General features: G+C 46.2%; 9 protein-coding genes across 10 annotated transcripts; 3 read left to right on the top strand and 6 right to left on the bottom strand.

Annotated features, from left to right (window-relative positions):
* Nucleotides 1–939: 939 nt before the first annotated feature.
* On the bottom strand, nt 940–3,119 carry LOC6552261 (L-asparaginase). The gene is made up of 3 exons (XM_001980706.3): nt 2,823–3,119; nt 2,547–2,770; nt 940–2,483 (listed from the first exon to the last, which is right to left on the bottom strand). The coding sequence occupies exons 1-3, from the start codon at nt 2,917–2,919 to the stop codon at nt 987–989; spliced, it is 1,818 nt and encodes a 605-aa protein (XP_001980742.1). The 5' UTR covers nt 2,920–3,119; the 3' UTR covers nt 940–986.
* Nucleotides 3,120–3,347: 228 nt separating this feature from the next.
* On the top strand, nt 3,348–6,621 carry LOC6552262 (BTB/POZ domain-containing protein KCTD3). Its single transcript, XM_001980707.3, has 2 exons — nt 3,348–3,738; nt 3,817–6,621. Exons 1-2 carry the CDS (start codon nt 3,677–3,679, stop codon nt 5,936–5,938), a joined length of 2,184 nt encoding a protein of 727 aa, XP_001980743.1. The 5' UTR covers nt 3,348–3,676; the 3' UTR covers nt 5,939–6,621.
* Nucleotides 6,622–6,626: 5 nt separating this feature from the next.
* LOC6552263 (putative GPI-anchored protein pfl2) lies at nt 6,627–11,114 on the bottom strand. 2 transcript variants are annotated; one of them, XM_001980708.3, is made up of 8 exons: nt 10,798–11,114; nt 10,472–10,612; nt 10,274–10,404; nt 9,780–10,208; nt 9,575–9,715; nt 8,841–9,415; nt 8,496–8,781; nt 6,627–8,113 (listed from the first exon to the last, which is right to left on the bottom strand). In XM_001980708.3, the coding sequence occupies exons 1-8, from the start codon at nt 10,938–10,940 to the stop codon at nt 7,368–7,370; spliced, it is 2,592 nt and encodes an 863-aa protein (XP_001980744.1). In that variant the 5' UTR covers nt 10,941–11,114; the 3' UTR covers nt 6,627–7,367. The 2 variants fall into 2 exon arrangements, with proteins under 2 accessions (XP_001980744.1, XP_026831796.1); XM_026975995.1 differs by lacking the exon at nt 6,627–8,113 and adding an exon at nt 8,248–8,302.
* Nucleotides 11,115–11,321: 207 nt separating this feature from the next.
* Nucleotides 11,322–12,970, bottom strand: LOC6552264 (alpha-2-macroglobulin receptor-associated protein). The gene is made up of 5 exons (XM_001980709.3): nt 12,624–12,970; nt 12,354–12,569; nt 12,085–12,295; nt 11,665–12,026; nt 11,322–11,602 (listed from the first exon to the last, which is right to left on the bottom strand). Exons 1-5 carry the CDS (start codon nt 12,843–12,845, stop codon nt 11,474–11,476), a joined length of 1,140 nt encoding a protein of 379 aa, XP_001980745.1. The 5' UTR covers nt 12,846–12,970; the 3' UTR covers nt 11,322–11,473.
* A 214-nt stretch (nt 12,971–13,184) lies between these two features.
* Nucleotides 13,185–15,676, top strand: LOC6552265. Its single transcript, XM_026980923.1, has 6 exons — nt 13,185–13,563; nt 13,629–13,874; nt 13,939–14,079; nt 14,134–14,261; nt 14,315–14,445; nt 14,553–15,676. Exons 1-6 carry the CDS (start codon nt 13,312–13,314, stop codon nt 14,990–14,992), a joined length of 1,338 nt encoding a protein of 445 aa, XP_026836724.1. The 5' UTR covers nt 13,185–13,311; the 3' UTR covers nt 14,993–15,676.
* A 1,800-nt stretch (nt 15,677–17,476) lies between these two features.
* LOC6552266 (GTP-binding protein Di-Ras2) lies at nt 17,477–19,969 on the bottom strand. The gene is made up of 5 exons (XM_001980711.3): nt 19,753–19,969; nt 18,434–18,765; nt 18,191–18,376; nt 18,063–18,134; nt 17,477–17,860 (listed from the first exon to the last, which is right to left on the bottom strand). The coding sequence occupies exons 2-5, from the start codon at nt 18,602–18,604 to the stop codon at nt 17,588–17,590; spliced, it is 702 nt and encodes a 233-aa protein (XP_001980747.1). The 5' UTR covers nt 18,605–18,765; nt 19,753–19,969; the 3' UTR covers nt 17,477–17,587.
* A 66-nt stretch (nt 19,970–20,035) lies between these two features.
* On the top strand, nt 20,036–20,729 carry LOC6552267 (metallothionein-1). The gene is made up of 2 exons (XM_001980712.3): nt 20,036–20,298; nt 20,486–20,729. Exons 1-2 carry the CDS (start codon nt 20,277–20,279, stop codon nt 20,584–20,586), a joined length of 123 nt encoding a protein of 40 aa, XP_001980748.1. The 5' UTR covers nt 20,036–20,276; the 3' UTR covers nt 20,587–20,729.
* A 707-nt stretch (nt 20,730–21,436) lies between these two features.
* On the bottom strand, nt 21,437–24,858 carry LOC6552268. The gene is made up of 4 exons (XM_001980713.3): nt 23,950–24,858; nt 22,257–22,778; nt 22,005–22,199; nt 21,437–21,940 (listed from the first exon to the last, which is right to left on the bottom strand). Exons 1-4 carry the CDS (start codon nt 24,269–24,271, stop codon nt 21,723–21,725), a joined length of 1,257 nt encoding a protein of 418 aa, XP_001980749.2. The 5' UTR covers nt 24,272–24,858; the 3' UTR covers nt 21,437–21,722.
* Nucleotides 24,859–25,482: 624 nt separating this feature from the next.
* LOC6552269 (40S ribosomal protein S29) lies at nt 25,483–26,523 on the bottom strand. Its single transcript, XM_001980714.3, has 3 exons — nt 26,405–26,523; nt 25,884–25,983; nt 25,483–25,825 (listed from the first exon to the last, which is right to left on the bottom strand). The coding sequence occupies exons 1-3, from the start codon at nt 26,464–26,466 to the stop codon at nt 25,817–25,819; spliced, it is 171 nt and encodes a 56-aa protein (XP_001980750.1). The 5' UTR covers nt 26,467–26,523; the 3' UTR covers nt 25,483–25,816.
* Between the last annotated feature and the right edge of the window lie 32 nt (nt 26,524–26,555).

Genomic DNA, 26,555 nt, shown 5'->3' with positions numbered 1-26,555 from the left:
TCAATTAACATAAACTACTTGTAAGCATAAGCTATTAATAAGCGATATACACATACACAGGCGAACGAGTATGCCCCTGACTAAAACTAACAATTCGAAGAAAGCAATTCTAAGTATTAACAACAAACTAGATTAGCGGCAGCCAATGCTTCAGCAAACTAACCTATGAATATACGAGTATAGTAAACACATAACATAATTACATATAAACGAAATACAGCACACTATATATATTCATGAGAATTCTACGGAAACAGCACACGGACAAGATACAAAATCAAAAGCCTTTACCAAGCGTAAAATACCAAGCAATATTTCATGTCTAAATGTTGTAGAACAAATTTGTAGCTCAAACTTAAACGAGAAATAGAAACAAGCCATGTGTCATTTTAGTGCAGTAAGTTTGATGAACAGTTTAGTATTTAGTTTGTCTTCGGGCCGAGTATTCGAATCAAGCGAATCATTTTTTAATTTAAGTCAGTAGCTTAGGCGTAAGTGAACGCAAAACCCGAAACTATTGCATAGATGACATTATCCGATAACTGCGTGTGAATTAAGTATTTTGTTTTTATTGCCTTACATTTTATTTATATTTGTTTGCCGTCTGCCCGTGTTTTCCCCAACGGTTCACATTCGTAGGCCATTAATCGCTGTACGGATCAAATAACCACATAAATACCGCATACTGCATACTATATTCTATATTCAACTACATATATGAAATATACGAACATCCGATTGTATTGTTTTACTAACAAAAATTTAAGCGCGTCCTCGACGTGCGACTATACTATGTAGAGATTGATTTTAATGTGTTACCTATGCAAGCAAATAACGTCGCCCTTGACTTGGACAAACAACTAAATATACATACTTATATATACACAAGGTATAAGCTAATATTTGAAATTTGACAAAAAAAAAAAGAAAAACAAGCGGTTCAGTTTGGTCTTTAATTTGGAATTTCGGATTTAGAGCTTTGCTTTCTAATACGTACAGGAACACGGATCTTGCTTGGCGAGCTCCTTCTCCTTGAATCGCATCAGGGTCAGGATATGGGCATGATTGGCTGCCTTGGCGTAGTCGATGGGCGACATGCCCAGCTCATCCTTGATGTAGGGATTCTCGTAGTGCGGCAGCAGATATTCGACCACCTCGTGGTTGCCCAATTGGCAGGCGTAGTGCAGAGCCGTTCGTCCTGTCCGATCGGCCAGCGTGAGATTGGCACCGGCCAGCCGAAATGACTCCAAACGCTTGATCTTACCCCGCTCGGTAAGGGCACGCAGTAGCTCCGCCTGGACCAGCGGCTGATCGTTGAGCTTGGCCCCGTTCTTGAGCAGCGCTCTGATTATGTCATGGTTGTCCGTGTCTATGGCCTCGTGCAATGGCGTGCGGTTGAATCGATCGTGGACATTTACAGGACAACCGGCCGACATCAGGAAGCAGACGCAATTCAGTTTGCCCAGGAAGCAGGCCAAGTGCATGGCGGAGCGTCCATCGCAGTTGGTGTCGCACAGATTGGCGCCGTACTGCTTAAGATCGCCCAACTTGTGGACATCACCTTCGGTGACTGCGGCCGCCACCAAGGCGGGATAGAATGTGGAGCACATCTGCTTCCGTTCCATCGCCGTGGACATGTGCAATGTGCGGGCCACGCCCTCGATCAGATCAATGTCGTTGATCTTGGCCACCTTATTGGTGGTCAGCTCGCCGCGCAGACTCAGCAGCATCACCTTCTTCTTGTTGGCAATGTCCCACTCCGGCTTGGACAGCACATAGGCCAGCTTGGTAAAGGCGGCCTCCTGAGTCATATCGTAGCCGGGAATTACGCCCACGTCGAGCAGACCCTGGCCTGTCTCATAAATGTTGGCCACCATGCCCGCCGAGCACTGGGTGGTGTTGACGATAATAACGCCTCTGTGGACCGCCTCCCTCAATTCGTCCAGCAAGTCCTCACGATTCACCGGAAAGTTACCGGCTCCAAAGGTCTGGAGGACCACACCTTTCGTTGGCTCCTTCAGTATTGCCTGTACCACAGTGACACTTATTCCCGGATAAATCCGCAGCAGAGCCACGTTCTTTTCGAGTTCCGAATGAAGCGAAAATGGCTTAATATTGCATGGACGGAAGATTTGGCGGCTGTTTATCTCGATGTTGACACTCGCCCGACCCAATGGTGCCAAATTGGGTGAGTCCAGTGCATGAAAGGAGTCCGAATTGAGCTTCGTGGAGCGACAGCCACGCAGAATCTTGTTGCCAAAGAAGACCAGCACCTCGGGTATATTGTAATTGCCTGCTATCAGAAGTGCGCCCAAGAAGTTCTCCCGACCATCGCTGCGCGCCTCAAAGATCGGAATCTGTGCCCCAGTAAGTATAACGGGTTTGTTCAGGCTCTCCAGCATGAATGCTAGTGCCGAGGCGGAGTACGCTAAGGTATCAGTTCCATGGAGGATTACGAAGCCGTCATAGGAATTGTATGTTTTCTGTGAAGAAAATGTAGTAGCATATTTTGGATCAAACTAATGATCCCCGTCCCATAAACTTACTCCCACTTCGTTGGCAATGCGCTTCCAGTCGCAGAAGCCCATGCAGCTGGAGTCCAACAGTGGGCAGAACTCAACCAAATCGTAAAGGACTCTATACGGAGCACCAGACACAGCGGGTAGCACCATCATGCCACAGTCATCATCCTTGCTGTTGTAATTCCTGTCGTGGCAGCTGGGAAACTCTTGAAGCTGCTCACCCAGCACCTTGGGCACGGTGTGCAGTACTAATGGCAAACAGGTTATAGGTACACAGCCTAGAGCCAACGATATACTCACCTCCGGACTCGTTGCGGATCATTCCGATGGTTCCACCCACGTAGATGACATGGACGCGAGCCTCCTTCTTCAAGCAACCGCACTTTGCCGCTGCCATTTTGGGCTATTTGTAAAATTTTGTGTGTTTCCCAAAACTAAACTAACGCGCAGTTCCAAAGGCTCAGAGTGACAGTAGGATCCATGAGCTCTGAGCTCTTTGTTTTGTTGCCTAATTCAAGGTATGTTTTGAAAATATTTAAAAATTTGCCGCCAAGCGTAATGAACCGTTGCTTAAGAAAATTGTGGTATGACCGTATTCCTAGGGAATTTTATCGAAACCTAGAGATGGACATTGCTCCAATAAGAAATAACGGTGCTTATAACACTGAAAATTCATTATTGTCATATCATCTGTTGCCGTTTATTTCTTTGTTGTTTACTTTTCGAACAATGAATTATTGCTCAAATGCCATTAAAAAAAAGTTTTTGAGATTAGAAATGCGAAATTAAATGCAGCAACTGTCAAACCACCTAAATGCAACTGGGACCCCCCGTAAACAGTGACCCGTCGTGAGAAGGAACAGTCACGACCAGTTCGCCCATCCCTAGTTTCCACAGTGCAGTGCAACAAATAATAAATAAATAAATAGCCTGGCACAAAGAGTTAATCGAATAAATTGCACCCCGCAGCGCACGCCAAGTGGTTTGGGTACCGGAATCGCGAATTATTTGCTCCGCTGCAGCCGCTGCCACTGCCTCCGCCGTATCAGTTGCTGATTGGAGCGCTGAGAGCACGGAAGCCACACAAATAGAGGCGCATTTAGAGCAATCCTTACCGTCCGCTGCTGCGGCAGCCCGCGGGTCATCGGATTGCCATGTCCCACTTTACGCACGCCTCCAGCAGCGACCTGGTCAACCTCAATGTGGGTGGTCAGCGGTAAGAACAAAGCACCATTACATTATGGCCCACCAACGGCATTGATGACGCATGCAATCTCCATCTCAATATCCGTAGCTTTTCCACGTCGCGGCAAACGCTTACGTGGATCCCGGACACCTTCTTCACGGCTCTTCTCAGCGGACGCATCTCGAGTCTAAGGGACGAGCACAATGCCATCTTCATTGACCGCGATCCGACGCTCTTCTCGATCATACTAAACTACTTAAGGACAAAGGACATCGACATTAAGAACTGTGAAATACGCGCCCTGCGCCACGAGGCCGAGTACTATGGCATCACGCCGCTGACCAAGCGCTTGGCACTCTGCGAAGACCTGAATCACTCATCCTGCGGTGATTTGCTCTTCTGCGGCTTTCTGGCGGCGCCGCCCATGCCGTCGAACGAAGCTGTGCCAGCTGCTAGCATCGACGAGTCGGTGCCCTCCACTTCGGCCAGTGCCGTTGGTAGTCGTCCCGGTTCTATGGTGCGCGTTCCCGAACCCTCACGCTCCTCACACTCTCGGAATTCATCATGGGATCTGCGCCTGGGTCGCACAGGCAGCACTGGCAATGGTTCCAATCCTCCAGCTCCCATGCTGCACTCACGCAATCCCTCGATGGACTTCATGCGGCACTCGCGCAACTCCTCGGCGGATCTGAACAAAGTCTTTCGAAACGAAGTGGGCATGGTGTTCAGTCCCACGCAGAACTCAAACTGGGTGGACCCGATGCGAGTGCAAATCATTAGGGCGCACCAGAATTGGATAGCAGTGGCATACGCGCACTTTGTGACCTGCTACCGGGTGAAAGACTTCTACGGGTGGCAGCAGGTATTCACATCGCCCCACATCGACGCCACCATAGAAAGAATCGCCATCAACTCGAAGATAAACACTGCAGCAGAGCCAGTGCCCAGTAAAATGGTGGCCATCTCTTATGGAAGCCAGATAAGGTTGTGGAGCATTCAGGAGGGCGGCCAGAAAACGGATGTGGGCACGTTTAATTTGAATGTGCGTGTGGAGTACCTGTTCTTCATCGGCAGTCAGCTGGTGGCCCTGTCCTCCTCCGGCAAGATCGGTGTGTGGCACGCAATGACCCAGCACTGGCAGATTCAAGACCTAGTGCCCGTGCTCTCGTTCGACTCGGCCGGCTCGTTTTTGCTGTTGGGCTGCAACAACGGCTCCATCTACTACATAGACATGCAAAAGTTTCCGCTACGGATAAAGGACAATGATTTACTGGTTACCGAGCTCTACAAAGATGTCGCACTGGACCCAATTACGGCTATCTCGGTCTACCTTACCCCAAAAACCTCGAGCATAAGTGGCAATTGGATAGAAATTGCCTATGGCACCAAGTCGGGGGCGGTGCGAATCATCGTCCAGCATCCGGAGACAGCTGGCCATGGACCACACCTTTTCGAGACTTTCTTTGTACACCAAAGCCCCGTAACCAAGGTGATGCTGTCAGAAAAATACCTCGTCTCCGTATGCAGTGAATACCACCACGTACGAACATGGCGTCTCATCCGCTTCCGGGGCATGCTCTCTACCCAGCCGGGCTCCACGCCGGAAGCCTCGTTTAAAATCGTGTCGTTGGAAGCTACCGATACCAGTTACAGCTATGCGGCTGGGAATGATTTTGGCCCTTATGGCGACTACGACGATATGATATTCGTGCAAAAGGTGGTGCCCGAAACTGATCAGCTGTACGTGCGCCTGGCCTCCAACGGGGATCGGGTGTGCGTCATTAGGTCCGTGGACAGCTCCACCATTTCTGCATTCTGTGTGCTGGAGTACGAGGTATCGTCCCGGTTTATACTCACCGGTCACTGCAACGGCGCCATTCAGATGTGGGACCTAACCACCGCATTGGCGCTGCTCTCCAAGGATGAGCCCCAGCAGAAAATCAATGGCGGACCCGACACCAATGAGCTTCTCCGCCTACTTGACCAGTGTGAAATCAGCAATTCATCATGCACAACACCTTGTATGTCACCGTGTCTATCAGCTATGGGCAACGGCTCTGGAATGGCCTCCTCCATAGCCCGCATGAAAGCCAGCAACATAGCCCTCCTAAATCGGGAACCAGCAATGGGAATGGCCGTCCAAGTTCAGCCGGCCGCTCAGGTGCAACCTGCTCTTCCAGAGGCTGTGGCGCCGGCTGCTATCCCGATGGCTGACGACAACAACGAATGAGACGTGGAAGCGGCTGCTTGATTGGCGCTTGTCGGGCGCGTTTCATCGTTTACATTTCACAGGTGTAGCATGATCTTCGACTACCAGTTTATATTCCTGCAGTTCGTGGTGTGCGCCCTCATCTACGTCTGGGTGACGCGACTCACCCGCGGTCCAGCCACTGGACTGTGATGAACTGCCAGCAGGCATTTACCCAATCAAATAATCTCCATTAAATGTGCTCGATGTGGTTGCAAGTTGCAATGTGTATCCCGTAAACCCATTTGTTGTGCTCCAAAATTGGATCGTACAGTTAATAAGTTTTAAAATGTCTTTCTTTGTTCTAGTTAAAGTTATGAAAATTACTTAAAACGATGTAAACCAGAGTATAAGACTTCTGCAACCGATCTATAATTAGCACAACTCCAAAAGGGTGCTCGATCAGGACAGATTCGAAATCGTTCAGTGTGGATAAGATTGGTTGCCTAAAACAAAGAAAGTTCATTAAACAGGCAATCAGTTCATGGTCAACCTTGATTATTATTATTTGTGATTTGAATCCATAGAGTGACTGCTTGGAATCTGTCCTGTTGTAGTGCCTCATATAAATATAATGATCCGCCTTGTTGCAACCAGTAAACAGCTATACATATTCAATATAAATAAAGATAATAATTATACACAAAGATATTTCAAAATAGCAACCGAGTTATGTCATCAATAATTTATTGAACATTTTATCTTAGTTTCTTGATGGTTGAATACTTGGAAGTGTTCCATTAACATTTATCAAATACAAATACTTGGCTTGCCTTCTCGTGGGTATTGTGTGTGTAAATACGTGTATATCCTACGCCTATACCGGACCTCAGTAAAGTAAAAAAGCAGCAAAAACGCCAAAACATATAAAAATATATATAATATACATTTGTGTATTGTAGGTAAATTACCCCCGCCCGCCATTTAAATATCATTGGCCTAAACACAACCCACTAACGACCGCCGGTGTGCTTATCAATTTAAACAAGTGGCGCGTCAAGTGAGACCCCTGCCTTTAATTTACCTAAAATAGGACGCACTGGTACTGAGATAGAATAATAATAATGGAGTAGATACTTGGAGCGATTACCCACCCTCGCCCGGAAGCAATTGTCGAGCCGTTCATACAAATAGTTTGTACACAAAGTCAACCTAAAGCTAAGTTATGTATATTCTAGAGGGCAAACCGATATGAAGCTGTCCCATTGTGGGGGACAGATATCTGGTGTCCCGATTTTCCCGTGAGTCAGTGACCCGATGCAGTGCAATCTAAGATTTTCGCTTGGCGGTCGCCGTTCCTAACTACGATGAAGCGTTAATGTGTGTGGTCTGTGCATTGAATGGATGATATGTGCGTGAAGAATTGCTTAGCAAAAACTGATGAGGGGAGATCCAGCTCACTGAACACGGGCTACACGTGAAAGTAGTCGTCCACTAGCAACTGTTCACTTGGCGTGAATGCTGCCCCACTCAGCGGACTGCTCGTCTGCGTGTCCGACTCCTGATCCGTCTGCAGCGGTTCATAGCCGGGCTCCATCCCACTGCTAGTGTTGGTCGTCGCTGTAGTAGACGCCGTGGTGAGATAGCACACCGACTCATAGTTGGGATCCGTTTCACTGCCCGTACCCGTCAGCGACTCATATTGCGAGGAAATCGGCGTGCTGGTGGCAATCGTTGAAGAGTTAAGCGACACGGAATTGGATGTGGAGCTGGGCGATGTGGGGGTCAAGCGACTGCTGCTACTGCCCGGCGTTCCTTCCACCGCGTTTTCCGCTATCCGCGCATAATGATCCGTCTCCGCAGCGGCCTTTGTCTCGAGGATGCTGGCATAGTTGTGGTTGGCATCCGCCCCGGGAATGGTGCTGTAGCCGGAGGCGTCAGCGCTGGCGGGTGGCCGCTTCTTATCCAACACCTTCGCATAGCCGTCGTCTGAGTGTGCACGACTTTTGAGCACCTCGTAGTTAGGATCATAGTCAGACTTTTTGGCCTCATCCTCGCCTGCGGTAACAGGATGCGGTTGCAGTTGCTCGTAGCCAGGATCGTTGTTGCTCCTGGACGGCGTCGGGGGCGGCTGTGTCTTGTTGAGAATAGTCTCGTAGTGCTTTGCGCTGGCGCTGATCGCTATTGCTGTTGCTATCGTCACGGGCTGGGCAATCGCTGAAAAGGCGCCGGATATAGCATTTTATTAGTCATGAGCCCAAACAAGAGTATTTACTCGTATTGAAGCCAAGAATTGATGGATTTACTGCAGACGATACTAACCACGGCTACTTCCAAAGAAAAACTCATGAAATTTGCGGTGTTTTAGTTTAACAAACACGGACATATTTCATTTTGGCATAGCAACTTAGTTTGGGAAGGCATTTTAAGGGAAAGACAAGGAGAGACAGATAGATAGACAGGCAGATTAGGCATTGGCAGGGATTAACGACAAAGCCAGGGAAAAATGTATAGACAAATCACAGGGATCAGCACATTTTACCCTGTAATCATCGGAAAGGAACTGGTAAAACGGGAGTTGAAAAAGCTGTCGACATACCTCCTCCTTCATGCTGTCTTTCCTTTTGTAACATGTTGGCTGCATAGCAATCCGACTTCCGATTCTCGTGCATCATCTGTCCGTCGGCTGGAATCGTTTCATACCCATGATCCTTGGCTGAATAGCTATTGCTTCGCACGCGACCCTTCTGGGCATCCACTAACAACGCCGCAGCACTGTCCAGCGGACTGACTCCCAAAGCATCTTGCTGCTGTTTCCGTGCCAGAATAGGGGAGCTGTTTTGAGAGGACGGCGAGTTTCTCGAGAATTTGTGCTTTTTCATGACCTACGGTTATAAAAGGTATGTTACATTTGCTATGTAATACTGACGGACATTCTACTTACCTTCGCGTACATGCCCTCAATGTTTTTGTTGCCCTCGCCATCCTTGGAGGGACTGAGGCTCTTGCTGTGCTTGCGCTGTGGCGACGCCTCTCCAGACTCCGCCTCGTGCCCTTCCGCGCCCGCTTCGATCACTGATATGACGGAATTCCGTCCAGAGGCTAGGTTGCTAATACTACCGGCCTGCAAATGATGCGACTGGCCTGCACTTGCCTTGGGCGTGGGTGGTAGTGGCGAATTCGCCTGGCGCTTCTCCGGTTTGGGTGACCCCAAATTGCAGACAGACGAGCTATTGTTCGACGAGGATGAGGCCTGACGCGAGTGCATCTGGGCTCGCAAACTGTCCACCGGCGGTGGAACTGGCATAGCATGATCAGCACCACTGCTGCTGGTGGGTCGTACCGCGGACGTACTAGCGGTCGGAAGACTGCTGCTGTTATTGATCTCGACAGCCACCACTATGGGATTGGCCTGCATAGGCTGGATTTGCGCGTAGGTCTCCGATCCGCTTGTGTATATATCCGCGGCGTTGGCCTGATGACGATTATTGGGATCCTCAATGGCCGCATAAGTCTCATCTTAAATAAACAATTTAAATTACTAAATGCGTTAATGTTAAATCAATTTTTAGTATTCGAACAGTGTTATACCCTATATTCTATCTTGACTTTCTTATAATACTTATATTTTGTCTATAATAGAACTCAAGAAAATGTGTTATTTTTCATGTGACTTACCCGAATCGTCAGAAACAGTGGCGTAGTGAGAGTCATTAACATCCCGCGATAATGTTGGGTTCCTGTTCGGGGGTTTCCCTGGTGGCTGTTGGGCCAAAATGTTCGCTAGCGGCTCCCTCACACTAATGCTTGTGTATCCCTCTGCGAAAAAAAAAAAAAAAAAACATTTAGCGATATGACATCACCGCCATTTCCACAGACTTACTCGATGAGTCTTGTGAGTCCCCACTAAAATGTTGGTTGGCGATGGGGGGCGTCATGTAGGGAAGATCTTGGCTAGCAGAAATCATACCTGCAATCGCAGAGGCAGCTGGAATCTCAGCCTCTGACGGCGCTGAGTCATTGTGCTCCCTGGACCCATCGCTGTGCTGTGAGTTGCGATGCATTGGATCTATACCGTCGCTAGAGGATCCGGCCACCACTGCCGCCGCCGCAGCTGCTGCTGTGGAGCTGTGGTTGGTCGCATGGGACGTGGATGGGGCATTCAGCTGGGCGTAGGGATGCTCGGTGCCCCGCACCTTGGCGTAATCGTGCGGCAGACCCTTCACCCGCGAGTACGGCGAACTTACATCGTCTGCCTGGCTAATGGAGCTGTGCTGCGACACGCTGGTCTGTTTCTTCATGCTTGGCTGTGCTGTGGGTGTTATTAGACACGGAATTATTTACGAGGTGATTCCTTGGGTTCGAAGTACGACTTACGACTTTGGCTACGGGCATTGCGACCATCTAACAGTTGCTTGTCCGCCACGGTTTCGTATAGTTCGGACCCATTATCATTGCTCTCGGCCACGGGAATGTCAGGCAAACTGCGATGGGCAGCAGTGCTCGATCTAAAAATGGTTATGGATGCGTTATTTCCAGCTCTGTTATGTAGACAGCAAGGTAATGAAGACTTACCGCTTCTCCGAGTCCGCATTGGACACAGTGGAGGCATTCAGCTCCGCCTGGGACTCGCTGTTGCCCACCAGGTTGGTCACCACAATGACCTCATCCGGATTCTTCAGCTTGACCATGCCCTCCAGGCCCATCAAGTCATTTCTGGGGAGATAGAGTGCATAGAGAGTGTAGTGAGCGACAAGAGTGCACCCAACTGGAACTGGGCGGCGTAGCGGCGGAGAAAGAAACCCACTTTCACTCTCTCGCTGGCCTGCACCGCCCAGTCCTCGTCTGAGCAATCGAACCGCTATGGATTCCTGATCCTCTGGGATATCGGTAGGACTTACTTGGGGATCCGCTTCTTGCAGCATAAACAAGCGCCCAGCATCACGATGAAAGTGAGCGTCAGGCTGACGGTCGCCAGGAGGTACGTGTACGAGTTGGGGGCCTCCAGGCGCAGCTCCGACGTTGACGCCTCCACCATGCCCATGTCGCGTTGTGTACATATGCACTATGTACCCATAAAGCACTTGCACCGACCGCTGCACATATATATTTTAACAACTTTTCGCTTAGCTAATATTTTCTTGTTTTTTGGTCCACCAAACGAAACAGACAACAACAATAATGCGACTAGCGTGCGGTCATACTAGGTGCGGTCCTACTGGGTGGAGGGAAATGCACGTTTTACGCCAGCTTCTATATGGTCATACTGAAACTATCGTTTTTTTTCAAAGGTTTCTTCTTAACCCTCTAATAATTTTTAAATTAAACTGTTTACTGTACTTTAAAAATATTTCAAATTTGAATTGTAAAGTTTCTTCAACGTTGAATATCTTTAAAGAAAAAGTAAATTGTAAATAATTCAAAATTAAACTTGAGATTTTATTTATGTTCAAATGATATTTGGTATCAAAATTATATCTAAGCTGAATAGCAGCCAGAAGGTATTTGTGCCTTACACAAACAGTTGCTCTTAAATCTAATTTATTCGCTTGGCACTTTCGGTGATTGCTCAAACTTTTAAAGTTCGGTGTGCTTGAAGATTGTTTTTTCAATGTTCTCCTGGAGTTTCTCCACTTTGCGAGTTTGCTTCTTCAGCTGATTCTCCATTTCATCGAAGCGGCTGCTTTTGTCGTTGAGTTTTTCTCCCTATAAATACATAAATACATTTAGTTGGCTTATTAACTTGAATGATACCAATAAACATTTACCTTGTATTTCTCCTTTTGCAAAGCATGCTCAGCATGCAGGTGACGCAGCTTCAAGAGACGACTTTCGAAATGATGCAATTCAGTTTTAATGGACTCCAGTTCCTTGACAGTAAAATTGCTAGCCTGGGCCACTCGCCACAGACCCTGGACCTTGGGTTCAATGAAGTCCTGACTGTGTGGACCGGAGGACACCAGACGTTCCAGCCTATCGTAGTGATCCTTGATGCCCGTATGATGACCTCGAAGGGTGTTAAGGTCGTTTTCAAAACTCTTCACGTTTTCCGCATGGGTTTTAATGTCGTTTTCATTGACATCATTTGAAATCAGATTGTAGGTGTCCAAATCTTCTGTGTTAATAGCATCTAAGGGTAATCAATTAAAGTACGATATGGTTTTTGCGTTTTATATAACCAAACTCACTCTCATGCTTGTCGGTATCAACGGTACCAATATTTTCCAGCAAGCTGTAGTACACATCCACCTTATCCTGGTGATGATCAAACTCCTGTTTCAAGGATTTCAATTCCTCTGCGGTAAAGCCGGAAATCTCGGCCTTTTCCCACAGCCGGTTCAGTTTTTTGTCCTTGAAAAGACTCTTGTTTCTGTGTTTATCCTCTGCGTCGTGAAATTTCTGTAAGTGACTTTAGATGTGGGGAAACTGTTGCTCTTAGGAAATACGTTTTAGATACCTTGTAGGGCTTAAGCTTTTCCGTATCCTGGGTGTCGTCAAAATGTTCCAGCAGATCGTAGCTGCTCATGATACCAATGAGCTTGCGGCGCAATTCGTCGGCCTTCAGGCCATCCTTGTCCTTGTGCTGTGAGTTGAGCTGCTTCCAGGCAATCTCCTCCTTGTCGTGAATCTTTAGCTCCATGTACAGTGACTTGAGCTTGGGCTCTGTTAGTCGCTGTAACCGGCATTAGTACGCTAAAACTTCAGATACCTAAAGATGCCCACTCACATTCTGCGCCTTGGCCCACACGAGATTCAATTTGGCCATGCGAAATGGTCGCTGGATGCTCTTAAAGTCCGGATCATACGTTTCCTGTTTTACTTGCTGAAAATGCGGGTCGTTGGCCTCCTTGCTGTACTTCTTGCTTTGCTTTTTGTCGGCATCCACGCCCTGCACCGCAATCAGCAAAGAAAGTGCGATGGCTGCAACAACGAGAGCTGACTTAACCATTTTCCTCGTGGTTTTTATCCGGGTTCAAAGCACACAATTTTTGGTGCAGTGCTGACCTGGCCAAACAGTTATTCACAACAAGCAGTGTGGCCATCTACCGATCGCATAAAGCTGTTGGTGCAGAGAATCTAGCTAATATTTTGCTTGTAATAGTATGTTTATCGCATGTGGGATTTTCGAACTTGGTCAATCATAAACAATTAATTTCATTTGGTTTCATAAGCAATGCATATAAAAATAAAAATAGTAGTTGAAGCAAACTTAAATAAATGTATTAGGTTTACATAATGAATATAGTGTTTCTTCCAAAAAGCCAGATTTTTCTGCTATGATGTGGCAGTTGTTGATGATTGCACTTGGTCACACAATCAATTTCCATCTACCGCGTTAACAGCTACTTGTGACGCGTTGAATTATAATTATCAAGTATTTTTACCTAAAGCCGCTCTATAAAGAAACCAGGACAATGAGAACGGAGGCAGCGGTCAGTTGTTTTCTGTTGGCTCTGCACAGCGTGTGCTGCCAGAGCGGCAGCGAGGAGTCCTGGATGGATCCGTATCCCGCCTGGTCGAACTTGGCTAACGATTTCCATCAGCCCGGTGGATCGTGCCAGTGTCCAGCGAGACCAGAGCTGTCTCCAGCGGCCATGGAGGATGCCGTGGCCCTCACATACTTCAAGAAGTTCGTCAATCAGCTGTTCCAGCGCAAGCATTTGCGGGTATGCGCTGTTTAGACCATATTTGGCAACATGATGTCATACGTCTGTAACTTTTGTGTAATTAGTATGATGCTCAGTCGGCGGTCCATAAGCGAGCGTTGATCTTCTCTATGCTGCCATCGCAACTGGATGAATTGGAGAAGGTGCAGGATGCTCGAGATATGGACATACTGCTGACAAAGATATTGGAGAGTGCCGAGGAGGGTCCTTTGTTTAATAAAAGGTTCGGATATTCATACGTCCCATCCGGTTTTTTCTCCTTATCGATGGATATTTTCAAGGATGTAATTGAACTGACGAAAACAACCGAGGTACCCGTTCCGCCTTTTATGGAAGCTTGGCTTTAAGCTATTTAATTATTTTTCTAATTTCTAGGTGCAATTTATCCTATATGCAACATTGGCAATTGTACTTATTGTCATTGTGCACAAACGTTTCCGTATCAAAGTAATTTCGATTGTTATATGTGGTATTTTTCTGTTCGGATATATTCAGACTTATTTGGAATGCAACAGAGTATGTATTGCCTAAAAATTTGTGAAATTGATCTTATTATATGTTTATAATTAGGAATTAGACATCGATAGGATGATAGAAATCGCAAAGCATCACTTGGAGTCAGAAAAATCCTGGTTTTCTCGAGTTGGATCCTACATTTTCCAAGCCACGCCAAACAATAAGAAAATAGAGATGCTGAAGTAAGTACATGACATGTAACTTGGAAACTCTATTAATGATCGTTTCATTTTAGACAATCCTCAAAAAGGCACACTTCTATTTGCATGCCAGATGAAGTGCTCTTGTTGTATATGAACAACCTATTCATCAAGCAGTTAGAAATTGCGATAGAAAAGGTGTCGGAAATTATGACCAAACTGTCCTGTAAGTATTTATGCTTTAGTAGTTCTGGAATAATTCTTATTTACTGGAAAAGCTCTAGAATTCCTACAGTCAATTATTGCCACTTCAATAACCATATTTACCCATAGCCGGATTATCCTTCCCTTATAACCTCCTTGCACCAGTCCTTTTGGTGTGTTTAGTTGGGTACATTATAAAGCTGTCCTTTAAATACATCTTGAGCCCCCGAGCATGGGCGACCCTTCTTCACAAGCCAGCGCCACTGGGGACACCAACGATCCACCAGTCGATAAATGCGCAGGAGCCCATAGAGGACCGCATATCGGGCGACAACTTAAAGATGCTGCTAAATGTAATTGGCGTGAGAAGCGATTCACGTGAGTCACTACTTCGACTACCCATCGTTTCGGGGGTCCAAGAGCTAGATGAAGCGCATGAATCTCCTTCCACGGGAAAAGAAAATTTAGATGTAAGCGATTCCAGCAAGAAAAGCGAAAGCAGTGTTGCTGAAGAGGAAGGATTCACACTGGTCGACGATCACGAGGATAATAACATCGATAATGTGTAGCGGCCGCCAATAAACCTAATCTGTAGTTTAAGTGTAATGTCCGTGATTTTTCCCAGTTATTGGAGAAAATAATTACATTTTTTCTCTTTTTTGATTTGTTATAATTAAATTTTTATTTAAATTATTTTGCATGTACTTCATCTCATTTGCGCGATTAGTGTTATTAAGATAAATCTTCAACAATAAGATCTTTTAAGTTGGCCACAAAACTTTTTATATTTTGCTTGTTATTATTATGATGCCGTCCCTTCAAAAAATCTGATATAATTTTTATTTGTAACTTGTTGATCATTTATATTTACAACTTGGCGATCAGGCGGTTATTAATAAATATTATTAGCAATGGGCGCTCTTTTGTGAGTTGCATATTAATTGAATGTAAGCGATAATTAAATATTCGGTTTTCGAATCTTGTAAAATCTAATTTAAGATGTATACAACTAATATATTTATATATCTATGTATATAGATCTATACGGTGTGTATATATATGTAAGTAAAAATTAGAAAAGAATTTCGGTGTAAATATATTTATTCGTTGTATTTTAAATCATGCACCTAAAATGTATTATGCTTTAATTACAATTCATTTTTATTATAATTTGTATGCAACTAAGTAACGTTACGCATTAGTGAAATGTAATGTATGGAATATTGTATCCAATATAGGGCACATACTGAATAGCCAAAACCGAGTTTGCTGTTTATAATTAAACGTACCTAAAACTAGAAAAACACGAAGCAGAACCCAAAGCACAGGCAGACTAACTATAATACTCAACTAAGGCTGGCAAATGGCATATCGTCGTAATCGTCCAGGTCTATGGCAAACCGAGATAATTTATCTAAATTGATTTCACAAATCTTATACGCAAATTGGTCCGCTATCATAATCTTGATTAATAATTTCTCTACTCGAATTCAACAATTGTTTTTGTTTTGTTTGGTTTTGTTAAGATCTAGTGGGCAATTTCCCCCTTCTGATTTGTGTTGGCGGCTGTTCTACTTATTTGTCCGGCACTGCTGGACGGCGGACCAGCAGCCAAAGTTACCAGTTTGATGAGCAACATCATAATTAATGTAATTACATGCCCCTCTAGTGGCTAATTGGTATAGCAGCATATAAACTTTAAAGCATATCATTCACTTAGTCCGATTGGTAAAATTTAAAAAACTAATCCTCTTAATATCAAACAACAGCAAACTATGCGAAACAATTTGTTCAACTCCTACGCCTACGCCTTCGCACAAGCCAACCAACTATTTAAATAACGATTACCACAATTGGGAACGGTTTGTGTTAAAGTTATACGTACGATACATCCCATACATACATATATGTAGGTAGGTTGTTAGTAAGTGTTTTAAAAACAGGCAACTTATATCCCATCTACGCTACTGCAAAAATGCACCAAATGCTCTTCAAATATCCTTCGATGTACGCGTTACTTGGCTCACTTGATGGATGCGAATGCAATTGTACTTAAACGTGATTCTGACTTAGGCTAACTCTCTGACTGAGCCGATTGGATTGGCTGCGACCAAAAATGTTCAAGCTGCTCAATAAAGTTCAGCAAATAATTGTAAAATTGTACATACACATTTAATATAATACAAAAAACACAATGCCATAGCGAATTTCTTCATGTTTTACGGACTGTGGGCTGTCGGAGTTGTTGGCCATGAGTATTTTATACATCAGCTTATGTGGCGATCGGGGCGAATCGTCCTAATCTGTATTATTCTGGTTAGGTGGTAAATAGTTAAACAGCAATGATAGTCAGGGGAGGCATCGGCCATTTTTCGGCCACTTCCGGCCTTTACCGATCACTTCCGGTTCCGCTTCCGGATGCCTCACGATGGTCTCTGTGGCGATCACGGAGAAGTCTTACGTTGATGGATCCATGTAAATATTGTTATCATATCGTTGTAGATACAGATTCTATGTCTTTAAGTAGGTACTTTGGCTTTCGTTAGAGATATAGTGTATAGCTTCGTTCGATTTCGATATCTGGTTGGTTGGTTATGGGAATGGCTGGTGGATCATGCAGTATGTATGTATGTAAACATTTGATATGTATGCCGTTACGTTTCAGATGCGATTATGTGCAAACTTAGGTTTATCTTCCGTGGTGTGTTTAGTTAAGTTAAGTATATGTATATATGTACGTGGTATCGTATCTGGTATCGTGTCCTCTGTGCGACTAGAAAGATCTGATCTGCTCGAAAAGAACCTATGTATGCGAAATGTACTCGTAATCGTAATTGCAATCGTGGTGCGACTTATACAGTCAGTTCCTAAATACAAGTGTCTCGTCATGGATGTAACTCTATATGCGGGTAAGTGGCTCTTCTGGGGATTGTGTTTGTTTCCGTGGTGTGGTGTGGTGTGTGTGGTGCGTGGCCCGTGTGGGTGGTTGGGTGACTGAGTGGCTACCTAAGCCAGCAAACCCCCCACCCAAAGGGTGCTGCCCCAAGGCGAGTATTTGTCTGTCACCGTCGTCTCCGTTCACTTCAGCTCGACGCCATGTGACCCGGGTCACATGCCCATGCCATCTGGTCAGTTGGCCAGTTGGCTATTTGGCCATCCGATGCTTACATAACGCGACACTTCTCCTTGACCCCGCCGCTGGCACTGGCCCCCGCATCGCCGTTCTCCGGTATCGAGCCGTTCGTATCCTTGGACTTCTTCTCCTTTTTCTGCTTCTTCTGCTTCTTGGTGTCCAGTTGCAGGGAGACGGTGCGCGTCTTCTCCATGTTGAGCAGTTCCTGGAACAGCTCGGTCACATTGTGGTTCGTCTTGGCCGACGTCTCCATGAAGGATATGCTCCAGGTGGTCGCCTGAGCCTGACCCTCCGCTTGGGAGACCTGTGGGTAGAACGATTGGATTAGGGGTTTTCCTCATGATTTTTCTGTTTATAATCCCCCTTAAAGATTGTAACTTAGATCTTAGTTAAAGCATGTACATATGTATATTAGGGATCAATCCATCCAGATCTATTAAACCGTTATACATATGTATGCTCATTCCCAGAATTGCTAATACACATAATGGTGCAGTGCCTCTAACCTCTCGCAACTCGGCGGTCTCATCACACTTGTTGCCCACCAACATGACGGGTATGTTGGGGATGTCGGCTCCCTGTGGGCACAGAAAGTATTAGTGCATTCGGAATGAGGGCCAGGCATTGGACCTACCTTCAGCTCCTTGATAAGCGCCCAGATGGGTCGCAGCTCCTCCAAACTCTGCTTGGAGCACACCGAGTAGACCAGAATGAAGGCGTGACCCTTCGAGATGGACAGCCTCTGCATGGCCGGGAACTGATGCGATCCCGTGGTGTCCGTGATTTGCAGCGTGCAGATGTTCTTGTTGCAGCTTATGACCTGTGCGATGAGGAGCGGATTAGGAGAGTCTTCCCGTGCACTTGACGGAGTACTCACCTGTCTGTACGTGTCCTCGATGGTTGGGATGTAGCTCTCGCGGAAGGTGCCCTTTATGAAGCGCAGCACCAGTGAGCTCTTGCCCACGCCGCCGGCTCCAAATACCACCACCCGGTAGTCATTGCTCTGCTCCGGAGCAGCGCGCGTCACCTGGTTCTTCTGCTCCGTCATCCCGGATACGGATTACGGATTCGAATCGGTCGAACGCGGTCGCGTATATCAAACTCGGAGTGGAAATCGGAACGGAATAGAGAGAAGCAGGAGCTGAAGCTTGTTGGCTTGCTGTCGGGCGCTGGTGGAATGTTCTACTTGGGCGCCATGCTTTCGTTTATCTGCAACGATTAAGAGCAAATCAGCTTGGCCACAACGCCCACGCACGCACAACCTTTCCGGTTCGGCTGTGGGTGGTAGGTGGTAGGTGGTGGGCGTGGGCGTGGGCGTGGGTGGCACTACTTTAGGGTCCCGCAACAAAAACAAAAAGGGGAAGAAGGTTAACTGCCGAAAGCCGCAGTTAATATACACTAGTTGGTTTGTTAACACGCTTCATGGGTGGACTTGTTCTTTGAATATATATTCCATTACATTTAAATGGTCTTATTTTCAGTTTATGGTGTCGAACCTTTTTATTTTATAGCCCCGACATACATATGTAATTCCTTTGGTGTCCTACAAACTGCCACTTGAAAATGATAGTGGCCCTTGCAAGGGTATTCATTAACGGCAAACAATGTGTGAGAGTATCCCGCTAATTTTAGCCATGTGCCAAGGAAGGGTATTGATTTTTCGCTCCACTGGCAGATCGGCATCAGCCTCATCTCAACATTATCGCCACAGATATGATTGGCCATGGCCGGGTACGGTATAAATAGGCCTGCTTTGAAGGCAAGTATCCCATTCGGAACGGGCTTCCTGCAACCCCCCCTCCCCCCACACACACATTCATACACTCACACACTCACACACACACACACACAAGCCGTAACTGCTCACTTCCGCTTGATTGTCCTGGTGGACCCGTGTGACACCTTTGGCACGCCCCCTTCGAACGACCCGCCCTGCGATTTTCCGACGTTTTGTTTTCCCGCACACTTGCTATTTTGTTTTTTGCTCTTCCACCTCGTACACCTCACGCGCCTTGCTCTCGGATTTTCCTCGCTTTATTTTGGCTTGGATTTATCGATTTTATCTGCACTGCACTTGCCACCCACACGCGAGAATCGACGGAAAAGCAAAGGCTGGCCACCGCATCCGTATATCCGTTGAATGGGATGGCCCTCAAAGGATCTATGGGAGTCCCTGTATTGCGTCGCAGTATTTACTTGCATTTCGTTGCACTGGAATTCGTTGCAGGACAGGATGTGGTGCCCGATGTGGCACTAGCTCTTTGCTGCAGGCCGTCCTATCCTATCCTCTGCTACCGATAAGAGACTCAGAAACCCGACCGAACACCCAACGCCCCCATACATAGTACGCAAGTACGACGCCTGCGCATGCCCCAGCACATGTGGGGCCAGCACCAAAGCTTTGCAGCTTTGGATCCATCCACCCAAAAACGAATCCAAAGTGGAGAACGCAACCAATTCTACGCGCGAGGAATGAAAGCTTCTGCACACGTCTCTACTCAATTTGGAGCCGGCCGGCGTGTGCAAAAGAGGTGTATCCGAAGACCCGTGTGTAAAGCCGCGTTTCCAAAGTGTATAAAACCGGGAGCATCTGGCCAATGTGCATCAGTTGTGGTCAGCAGCAAAATCAAGTGAATCATCTCAGTGCTCTTAAAGGCCTAAATAGCCCATCTCTACCTTTTGTGAAGTGAACAAGTTCGCCGAAAACCAACTACATCAAGATGCCTTGCCCATGCGGAAGCGGTAAGTTCTGAGTCTAGTGTGATCCTCTAGCATATTACTGATCTTTCACGGAGCTATCGAGCTCAAACTTTCTGCAAAGTGAAATCTTTGAGTTCGTTGCACTAAGAAGGAAGTTCTTAATTTTAAGTTTTTTAATGGCTATTTAAACATCCTGCATATACTAATCGATGACCCTCTTTCCGTTCAGGTTGCAAATGCGCCAGCCAGACCACCAAGGGATCCTGCAACTGCGGATCTGACTGCAAGTGCGGCGGCGACAAGAAATCCGCCTGCGGCTGCTCCAACTAAGCTCTCCCTTATGGATCATCTGGAGAGGATGACGCCGCCTTTTGTCTTTGAACTGATTTCTGAATAATTTCCGATAAAAAGCCCAATGTTTTTTCATCTACTTCCCCTCCAATTTATGTCAAATTAAAGTAATTGAAACCTAACTGCGTATTTTCGGATTGCATAATCAGTTTGTAGGTTAGATTCTCTTTTATTGGCGGTAGCTACGTGGTCGGCAATATGCGTCGTGAAAATTGGATGGTCAAGTGTTTTCCACAATGGGCATATATGTATGTACATATCATTAAATTTAGTTGAGCAATATGGTAATCTGAGATGCCTCACTTCTGAAGTGAGTGGGGATTGAGTATCAAAGCACAGCGGTTTGAACTTATGACTTGTAGATACGAATACAGTCGCGGGCGTGAGAATAGAACCACTATCGGTTTGACGATATTGAAGAATGTTTGCTTGAGAATTTAAAAAACCAACTTTTCCTATCAAATTAAAAACGATATTAGGCATAACATATACTTGGAAGCAGTGAAAAGGCGAATAATATTTCATATTCATGACGGATTCCATTATTTTATAGCCTCTGCATACGTGATTCATAAAAATATATGATTGTTGACTTATGTATTACTGCTCAGTCTGCTTTGCGAAATAGTCCATTTATAGCGCAAAAGTGCCCAAGTAAACATATATATAGTTTTAGATGTAATTTGAGCGCGCAATTAGCGTGGAAGTGCAAGAACCCGACTTTTAAACATAATGTCACCGAAGTAAGTCAAGAACCAGAGCCCCACGGCAGTCGGTCGAAGTGACCTAGGCGTAGGGTTACGGGAGACCTCCACCTCAGACCTCCAGTGGAAGAGCACCCAGTTCGAGTTTATGGTTCGTACATATGTATGTATTTATTTACTCTTATGTCTAATACTAGGCTAGGTGGACTTTAATTAATGGAGGATTACGGGGTATCGAATGGGGTGCGCCGTATAGGTACATATATACGACAGGTATGGGTGTGGGCATGTCTTCTTTTTGGTTATCAGCGTGGCCAAACAGATAAGGGCGAGATATCACGGCGGTTTCCAAATGGTTCTGTCGAAGGTGCTCGACGCACGTTGAGAATAGTGGGAAATTCACGGTGCGACCTACTTGATAACGATGTTTTGGGCCAGTCGCTTCACAAAGTCCACGTTTAGAAAGTTTGCCATCAGTGTGAGCACGGACTTCTTGGGCGGCCGGCAGTGCCGCAGTCCCGCCTCCTGGCAGCACACGTTCGGAAAGCAGTCCAATGTGGAGGTGCACGCCTTCGGATGGAGGTCGAAAATGGGCGGCGGCGGTGCCGTGCACTCCAGATACTCCGTAACTGGAACAGAGTGCGACTTAGATTGCTTTCTGTTACCATTTCATAAGGAAAAGTTGTAACTTACGGTAATCGAAGGATCGCTTTACTGGCACTGGAGCTGTTTCCAACTCCGGCTGCGAGGTGCGGCAGTACCTCCTCCGCCCATCCGGACAACAGACCCGCGGCCAGCAGTCCATGTCCGTGGAGCACTCCTGCACATCCCACCAGAGCTCGGCCAGCGGTCTGCTGGGACACTTGCGAGGAATCAAACCCAGGATGGCTGGCAAAAGTAATATATTTAATAACGATATAGTAGTTGACGATTAAATCTACTTACGAGCATGTGGAGTCTCCTCCAGAGGCTTTGGAACCCCAGAGACACAGCTGCTTGCTCCAAAGATATCACAGCACAGCTCATCCCTCTGCCACACGGCACAGTCCCGATCCGCCTTGCAGATCTTGGGGAATAGCTGGAACCTCACCTCGTTCTCCCGCGGACAATCGAACCGCAAACGAAGCTCGGCAGCCGATCTCTTGCCCTTCTCCTTTTCCGTTTCCTTATCCTTGTTGTCGCGTGGAAAGTTCAAGGTGGGCAGAGCAATGCGGAAGGGTCCATCTGTAGTGGGTTTCTGGGTGGTGGATGTTGTACTTCGACTTGCTGCAGTGGTTCTCTGCTCCATCGGTTTCCTAGTGGTCTTGTTCGGCTTTCGTTGGACGGACTTCTCCTCCTTGGAACTAAACTTTTTCGGAGGATGGGCTTGCTTGGTGGGCGGACGCACTGCCACCAGACTCTGCTGGCCGAAACTCCAGAAGTTCCGATTAAAGAAGTTGAAGCCGTTGGCCAGGCTGGGACGCGGAGCTGGGGGTTGGATGTGGAAAGCGGGTTACCAGTGTGCTTAATGGCCATTAGTGTTTCTGCTCCAAATAGCAGACATTACACGTCAAGTAAAGCGCAGTTCCCGCCGCTCATAAACAGCGTTTGATTTGGCTTTTTTTTTTTACTTCTGTTTCATTATTCAGCCAGGCCAACAATGGATCAACAATTGCTGGTGGAACGCAGCCTGTTGGCCAACGCTTCCCACCCACTCCATAGGCATAGACCCATTCCCAACGCAATTATGTACTCGGCTGGTTGCAACAGCAAGTGGACGCAAGTGAATCACCCGCGAAAACCGCCATGCTCACCAGATCATTACCCCCGAATTAACGTTTACTTCTCGAGAGCAAAAAGATGGCACGCACTTTAAATTTCCAGCTCATAAAAGTAGCTAATGGAGAAGCACCTTTGATTTAATTAGACCTTGCCCGCCGAAACAGGCGGGAATTCTATAGTCGAGTGATCATGATCATGCAAATTACCAAAAGCCTAGGCCCCAATAAATCGTGGCCTTGAGTCCGTCTCTCCAGTTCGGACTTAGCCAAGGTCTCCTGGTGCAGCCGAAGCCGATTTGAAAGCTCCGGTGCTCCAGTTATCAACGCTCTACACCTAACCCATGCACCTATGGTTAACTACATTGACGAATCCCAAACGGGTATATCTGGTTTAATCCCAATTTGAATACCCCATTGCGGTCAGAATAATGAGACTGCGAATCCAAGGCAAAACTATTTATCTGAAATTTTGCAATTAATCTTTGGTTTATTTTTGATCCAAGTGGCTGAACGGCTTATTGATCTTAACTGTGATAGAACATCTCGCAAACTGCTTAGCACGGATGGTAGAAACTTTATTTAGAAACTTGCTCACATTCACTAAATGTATATACGTAGCAAAGGGTATTCCATCTATCGGTGGACTCTAGGCGACCTTTTCCCCAGACAACTTCTTTGTCACTTTTGTGGCTGTGTTCGCATTACCACTTTCAATCTTTATGGTCGAAACAGAAAAGCTAGGTCAGTGCCAGCATCTTCGACCAGTTTGCATGGCTTTTCGAAAAAGTTGCAGCGATCTAAGATCAACGCTATATACCCAATATAACTATAGCTTTTCTAATTTATTATTGGACCACTGTAGTTTACTGGACACTCACTTGTTGTCGTCGTTGTTGTAGTTGTCGATGTGGTTGTCGTTGTGGTTGAGGTGGATGAAGTTGTGGAGGTTGTTGTAGAGGAGGGCCTGCGCCGCCGCACGACCTGAGTGCGCCTCCGCTGATTGGATGCTCCCTGCTGCTGCCGCCTAGCCTGATCCGCGCCTGAAACCGCCACAGATTCGTGGTCTGGCAATGGTGCAGGGAGCGGGAGCTTGTATTGTGCAACTCCGCGGCTTGTGGATGCCTTGGCGGCCGTTGCACAACCGATTGCCAGGTAGAGCGCTCCACCAGCGGCCAGGAGCTGCAGCCAGACCAATCTCATTGCGACTGAGGATCACTTAGGTGCTCACTGAGCCACTGACCTTTCCGTTCAAATCACTGCAGTCTGTGTCACACACTCACTCGCTACCAATCACTCATCTTAGCTTGGAATGCAGGTGATACTGGGTTGGGCAAGCGCGACTACGTTGTTTAGACACCAAGCGACCGCTTCAGACTCCCAAGCCCAATTGGCGAATGTGCAAAATTGCTACCTCGAATTTCGGCAGCGGAGCCAGCAGATAAAACAGAAACAGCTAAGAGAGCTTAAGCGGGGGCTGACCCGCTCTTTAGCGGCCCAAACTGGTTTTTACTCTGGCCCGGCTCTCGGAATAATGGGCTACCATTGCAGTGGGTCTCGGTGTGGATACGACTAACCCACTGTCGTAGAAATGAGGAAATGGAGATTGCCAGGAGATTGCTTCCGGCTTTCGAAAAGGACACCATCAATTAAGGAGGTGAATAAACGATCATGACTGACACATTTGCGTGGGAATCATGCAGGCTTACACACAGATCATGCACTTTGATTTATTGTGCACTATCGTTTCGCTGTCGACAAGCAGATTGAAAGTTTGATAGAGCTCGATTCACTCGAAGAAAATATTTATCCAAGTCCTTTCCGCTTGAATATGAAGTAAACAAAAAAATAAAAAATATTACTTTCAATTAATCATTTTAGTTTATAAAAAAAAAAAAAAAAAAAATGCATGAGTAACAATTTATAATCTAATTCTGTTTTTCGTACATATGCTTACAATCCTCTTTTGAATTCGAATATGAGTGGTAACCATGTGCTATTTATGATTTTAAGAACTGATGTCTTAAGAACTTTGTCTTCAGATTGCATATAAAATGAGGCGAGTGGCCTGCCAGATTTGAATACCACATTAAAGACCGATTTGCATCAAAAGCCTTTATGCAACTGGCGAAACCAACAATGGAGTTTTGAATGCTAAGAGAGTTGAAGTTTGGGGATGGGATGACCCGGTATCCATCGTTGCAAACCGGTTGCTTTTGTTTTGGTAGCGGCCTAATATGTTATTAGGTGACACAGACCGACTGACTGAGCGCATTGCAGTTCAAAAACAAGGAAATGCACACTTTTCCGGCATGCATCAACACAAATGTGAGGATGCCCACTAAGATGAAAGCTCGAATTACGACACAAACAGATGCCCGCTAGATACAGGCTCCAATTATGACACAATTAAATACGTGTTGTACTTGTTATGGGTTTAATCAGGCGGAGATTTAAACAAACTAGTGTTGTAACAAAGATCCTTCGCGGAAGGCGGTAACTGTTGGAATTCTGTGGTGTTGGCCATTCTGGTAACTTGCTTAGAGATTACTTTCGAATCCATGCTTCAATGTGCTTGCTTTGTCCTTGCTTAAATCCCCAAATGATTATTGTTGTTTCTGCTGCTGCTTGTTGCTGCTGGCATACTAATATACTGAGTCCCCAATTTCCGGCGACTCATTACATTAATATACCGAATGGTGTTGCTTTGAGACGCGATTAACGCGTGCCAAGAGGCGAAGAGGACATTTAGTCCAGCTGAAAAAGGAAGGTTATTAGTAATCAGTTCATGGCGGATTTTGTATGGATTACTCACCTTCTTGAAGCCAATGTCGTTGGCGTACTCCCTGAAGCACTGACGGCAGATGTTCAGGCCGTACTTGCGGATCAGACCGTGGCGGTTAGAGCAGGCACGGCTAAAATAAGATGGTATATCATAGTTACATCGGTTTCATACAAGAAACTCCATAGCATGGCACAGTTTTCATTAAAGCAAAGCTGTCGCTGCACTCGGCTGGACCAAATCCATTCGGAAATGGGTCCTTTTGCCTCGGGCAGCTCTTACTTTGGCCACCCTTAATTAAGGAAACTGTTCTAGATGTTTAAACACGTATTTCCGTACTCAACCGGGGGCAAAAGCCATTGGAACATTAAACAATTGACAATACAAGCAATAAGAATTGGTAGACGCCATGCGTTAAAAAAAAAAGCGGGTCGGGAATAACCTCACTTTCTACAAACAAGCAAAAATCGTGCAAAATACGGGTTTACGGGGCAAGCATTTAAACAAATCGTACACCAAACGGTGCGCCATGCAACGGGCTACACAATTCTTACCAGCATCGGGAGCCTTGGCCATATTTGCGGGGATGCGAGTACCAGAGAGTAGCGAAACCCATGTTGGCGTTTTCCACGAGAAATTCGAAAAGAAAAGGAACTAGCGATGGCACACGGACCTGGGGGTGACAATATCGATATTTTCGGCGAT

The sequence above is a fragment of the Drosophila erecta genome, unplaced genomic scaffold (genome assembly GCF_003286155.1).
Source record: "Drosophila erecta strain 14021-0224.00,06,07 unplaced genomic scaffold, DereRS2 tig00000000-arrow-pilon, whole genome shotgun sequence".
NCBI lineage: Eukaryota > Metazoa > Arthropoda > Insecta > Diptera > Drosophilidae > Drosophila > Drosophila erecta.
This window is presented reverse-complemented; position numbering and strand designations above follow the sequence as displayed.

What these genes read in the sequence shown, in the direction of transcription:
- LOC6552264 (XM_001980709.3), bottom strand. Translation starts at nt 12,845, where the DNA reads ATGGTTAAGTCAGCTCTCGTTGTTGCAGCCATCGCACTTTCTTTGCTG. An exon ending in AAAAGCTTAAGCCCTACAAG is followed by an intron (nt 12,296 to 12,353) that starts GTATCTAAAACG and finishes AGTCACTTACAG; the next exon opens with AAATTTCACGACGCAGAGGA. An exon ending in TGCAAAAGGAGAAATACAAG is followed by an intron (nt 11,603 to 11,664) that starts GTAAATGTTTAT and finishes ATGTATTTATAG; the next exon opens with GGAGAAAAACTCAACGACAA.
- LOC6552261 (XM_001980706.3), bottom strand. Translation starts at nt 2,919, where the DNA reads ATGGCAGCGGCAAAGTGCGGTTGCTTGAAGAAGGAGGCTCGCGTCCAT. An exon ending in GATCCGCAACGAGTCCGGAG is followed by an intron (nt 2,771 to 2,822) that starts GTGAGTATATCG and finishes GTTTGCCATTAG; the next exon opens with TACTGCACACCGTGCCCAAG. An exon ending in GCATTGCCAACGAAGTGGGA is followed by an intron (nt 2,484 to 2,546) that starts GTAAGTTTATGG and finishes TTTTCTTCACAG; the next exon opens with AAAACATACAATTCCTATGA.
- LOC6552268 (XM_001980713.3), bottom strand. Translation starts at nt 24,271, where the DNA reads ATGAGATTGGTCTGGCTGCAGCTCCTGGCCGCTGGTGGAGCGCTCTAC. An exon ending in GGAGGAGACTCCACATGCTC is followed by an intron (nt 22,200 to 22,256) that starts GTAAGTAGATTT and finishes TACTTTTGCCAG; the next exon opens with CCATCCTGGGTTTGATTCCT. An exon ending in AAAGCGATCCTTCGATTACC is followed by an intron (nt 21,941 to 22,004) that starts GTAAGTTACAAC and finishes ACTCTGTTCCAG; the next exon opens with TTACGGAGTATCTGGAGTGC.
- LOC6552262 (XM_001980707.3), top strand. Translation starts at nt 3,677, where the DNA reads ATGTCCCACTTTACGCACGCCTCCAGCAGCGACCTGGTCAACCTCAAT. An exon ending in CTCAATGTGGGTGGTCAGCG is followed by an intron (nt 3,739 to 3,816) that starts GTAAGAACAAAG and finishes CAATATCCGTAG; the next exon opens with CTTTTCCACGTCGCGGCAAA.
- LOC6552265 (XM_026980923.1), top strand. Translation starts at nt 13,312, where the DNA reads ATGAGAACGGAGGCAGCGGTCAGTTGTTTTCTGTTGGCTCTGCACAGC. An exon ending in AACTGACGAAAACAACCGAG is followed by an intron (nt 13,875 to 13,938) that starts GTACCCGTTCCG and finishes TCTAATTTCTAG; the next exon opens with GTGCAATTTATCCTATATGC. An exon ending in AATTATGACCAAACTGTCCT is followed by an intron (nt 14,446 to 14,552) that starts GTAAGTATTTAT and finishes ATTTACCCATAG; the next exon opens with CCGGATTATCCTTCCCTTAT.
- LOC6552267 (XM_001980712.3), top strand. Translation starts at nt 20,277, where the DNA reads ATGCCTTGCCCATGCGGAAGCG. An exon ending in GCCTTGCCCATGCGGAAGCG is followed by an intron (nt 20,299 to 20,485) that starts GTAAGTTCTGAG and finishes CTTTCCGTTCAG; the next exon opens with GTTGCAAATGCGCCAGCCAG.
- LOC6552266 (XM_001980711.3), bottom strand. Translation starts at nt 18,604, where the DNA reads ATGACGGAGCAGAAGAACCAGGTGACGCGCGCTGCTCCGGAGCAGAGC. An exon ending in TCGAGGACACGTACAGACAG is followed by an intron (nt 18,377 to 18,433) that starts GTGAGTACTCCG and finishes CTCATCGCACAG; the next exon opens with GTCATAAGCTGCAACAAGAA. An exon ending in AGACCGCCGAGTTGCGAGAG is followed by an intron (nt 17,861 to 18,062) that starts GTTAGAGGCACT and finishes TTCTACCCACAG; the next exon opens with GTCTCCCAAGCGGAGGGTCA.
- LOC6552269 (XM_001980714.3), bottom strand. Translation starts at nt 26,466, where the DNA reads ATGGGTTTCGCTACTCTCTGGTACTCGCATCCCCGCAAATATGGCCAA. An exon ending in GGCCAAGGCTCCCGATGCTG is followed by an intron (nt 25,984 to 26,404) that starts GTAAGAATTGTG and finishes ATCTTATTTTAG; the next exon opens with CCGTGCCTGCTCTAACCGCC.
- LOC6552263 (XM_001980708.3), bottom strand. Translation starts at nt 10,940, where the DNA reads ATGGGCATGGTGGAGGCGTCAACGTCGGAGCTGCGCCTGGAGGCCCCC. An exon ending in GGACTCACAAGACTCATCGA is followed by an intron (nt 9,716 to 9,779) that starts GTAAGTCTGTGG and finishes TTTTTTTCGCAG; the next exon opens with AGGGATACACAAGCATTAGT. An exon ending in AAGACAGCATGAAGGAGGAG is followed by an intron (nt 8,114 to 8,495) that starts GTATGTCGACAG and finishes GCGCCTTTTCAG; the next exon opens with CGATTGCCCAGCCCGTGACG.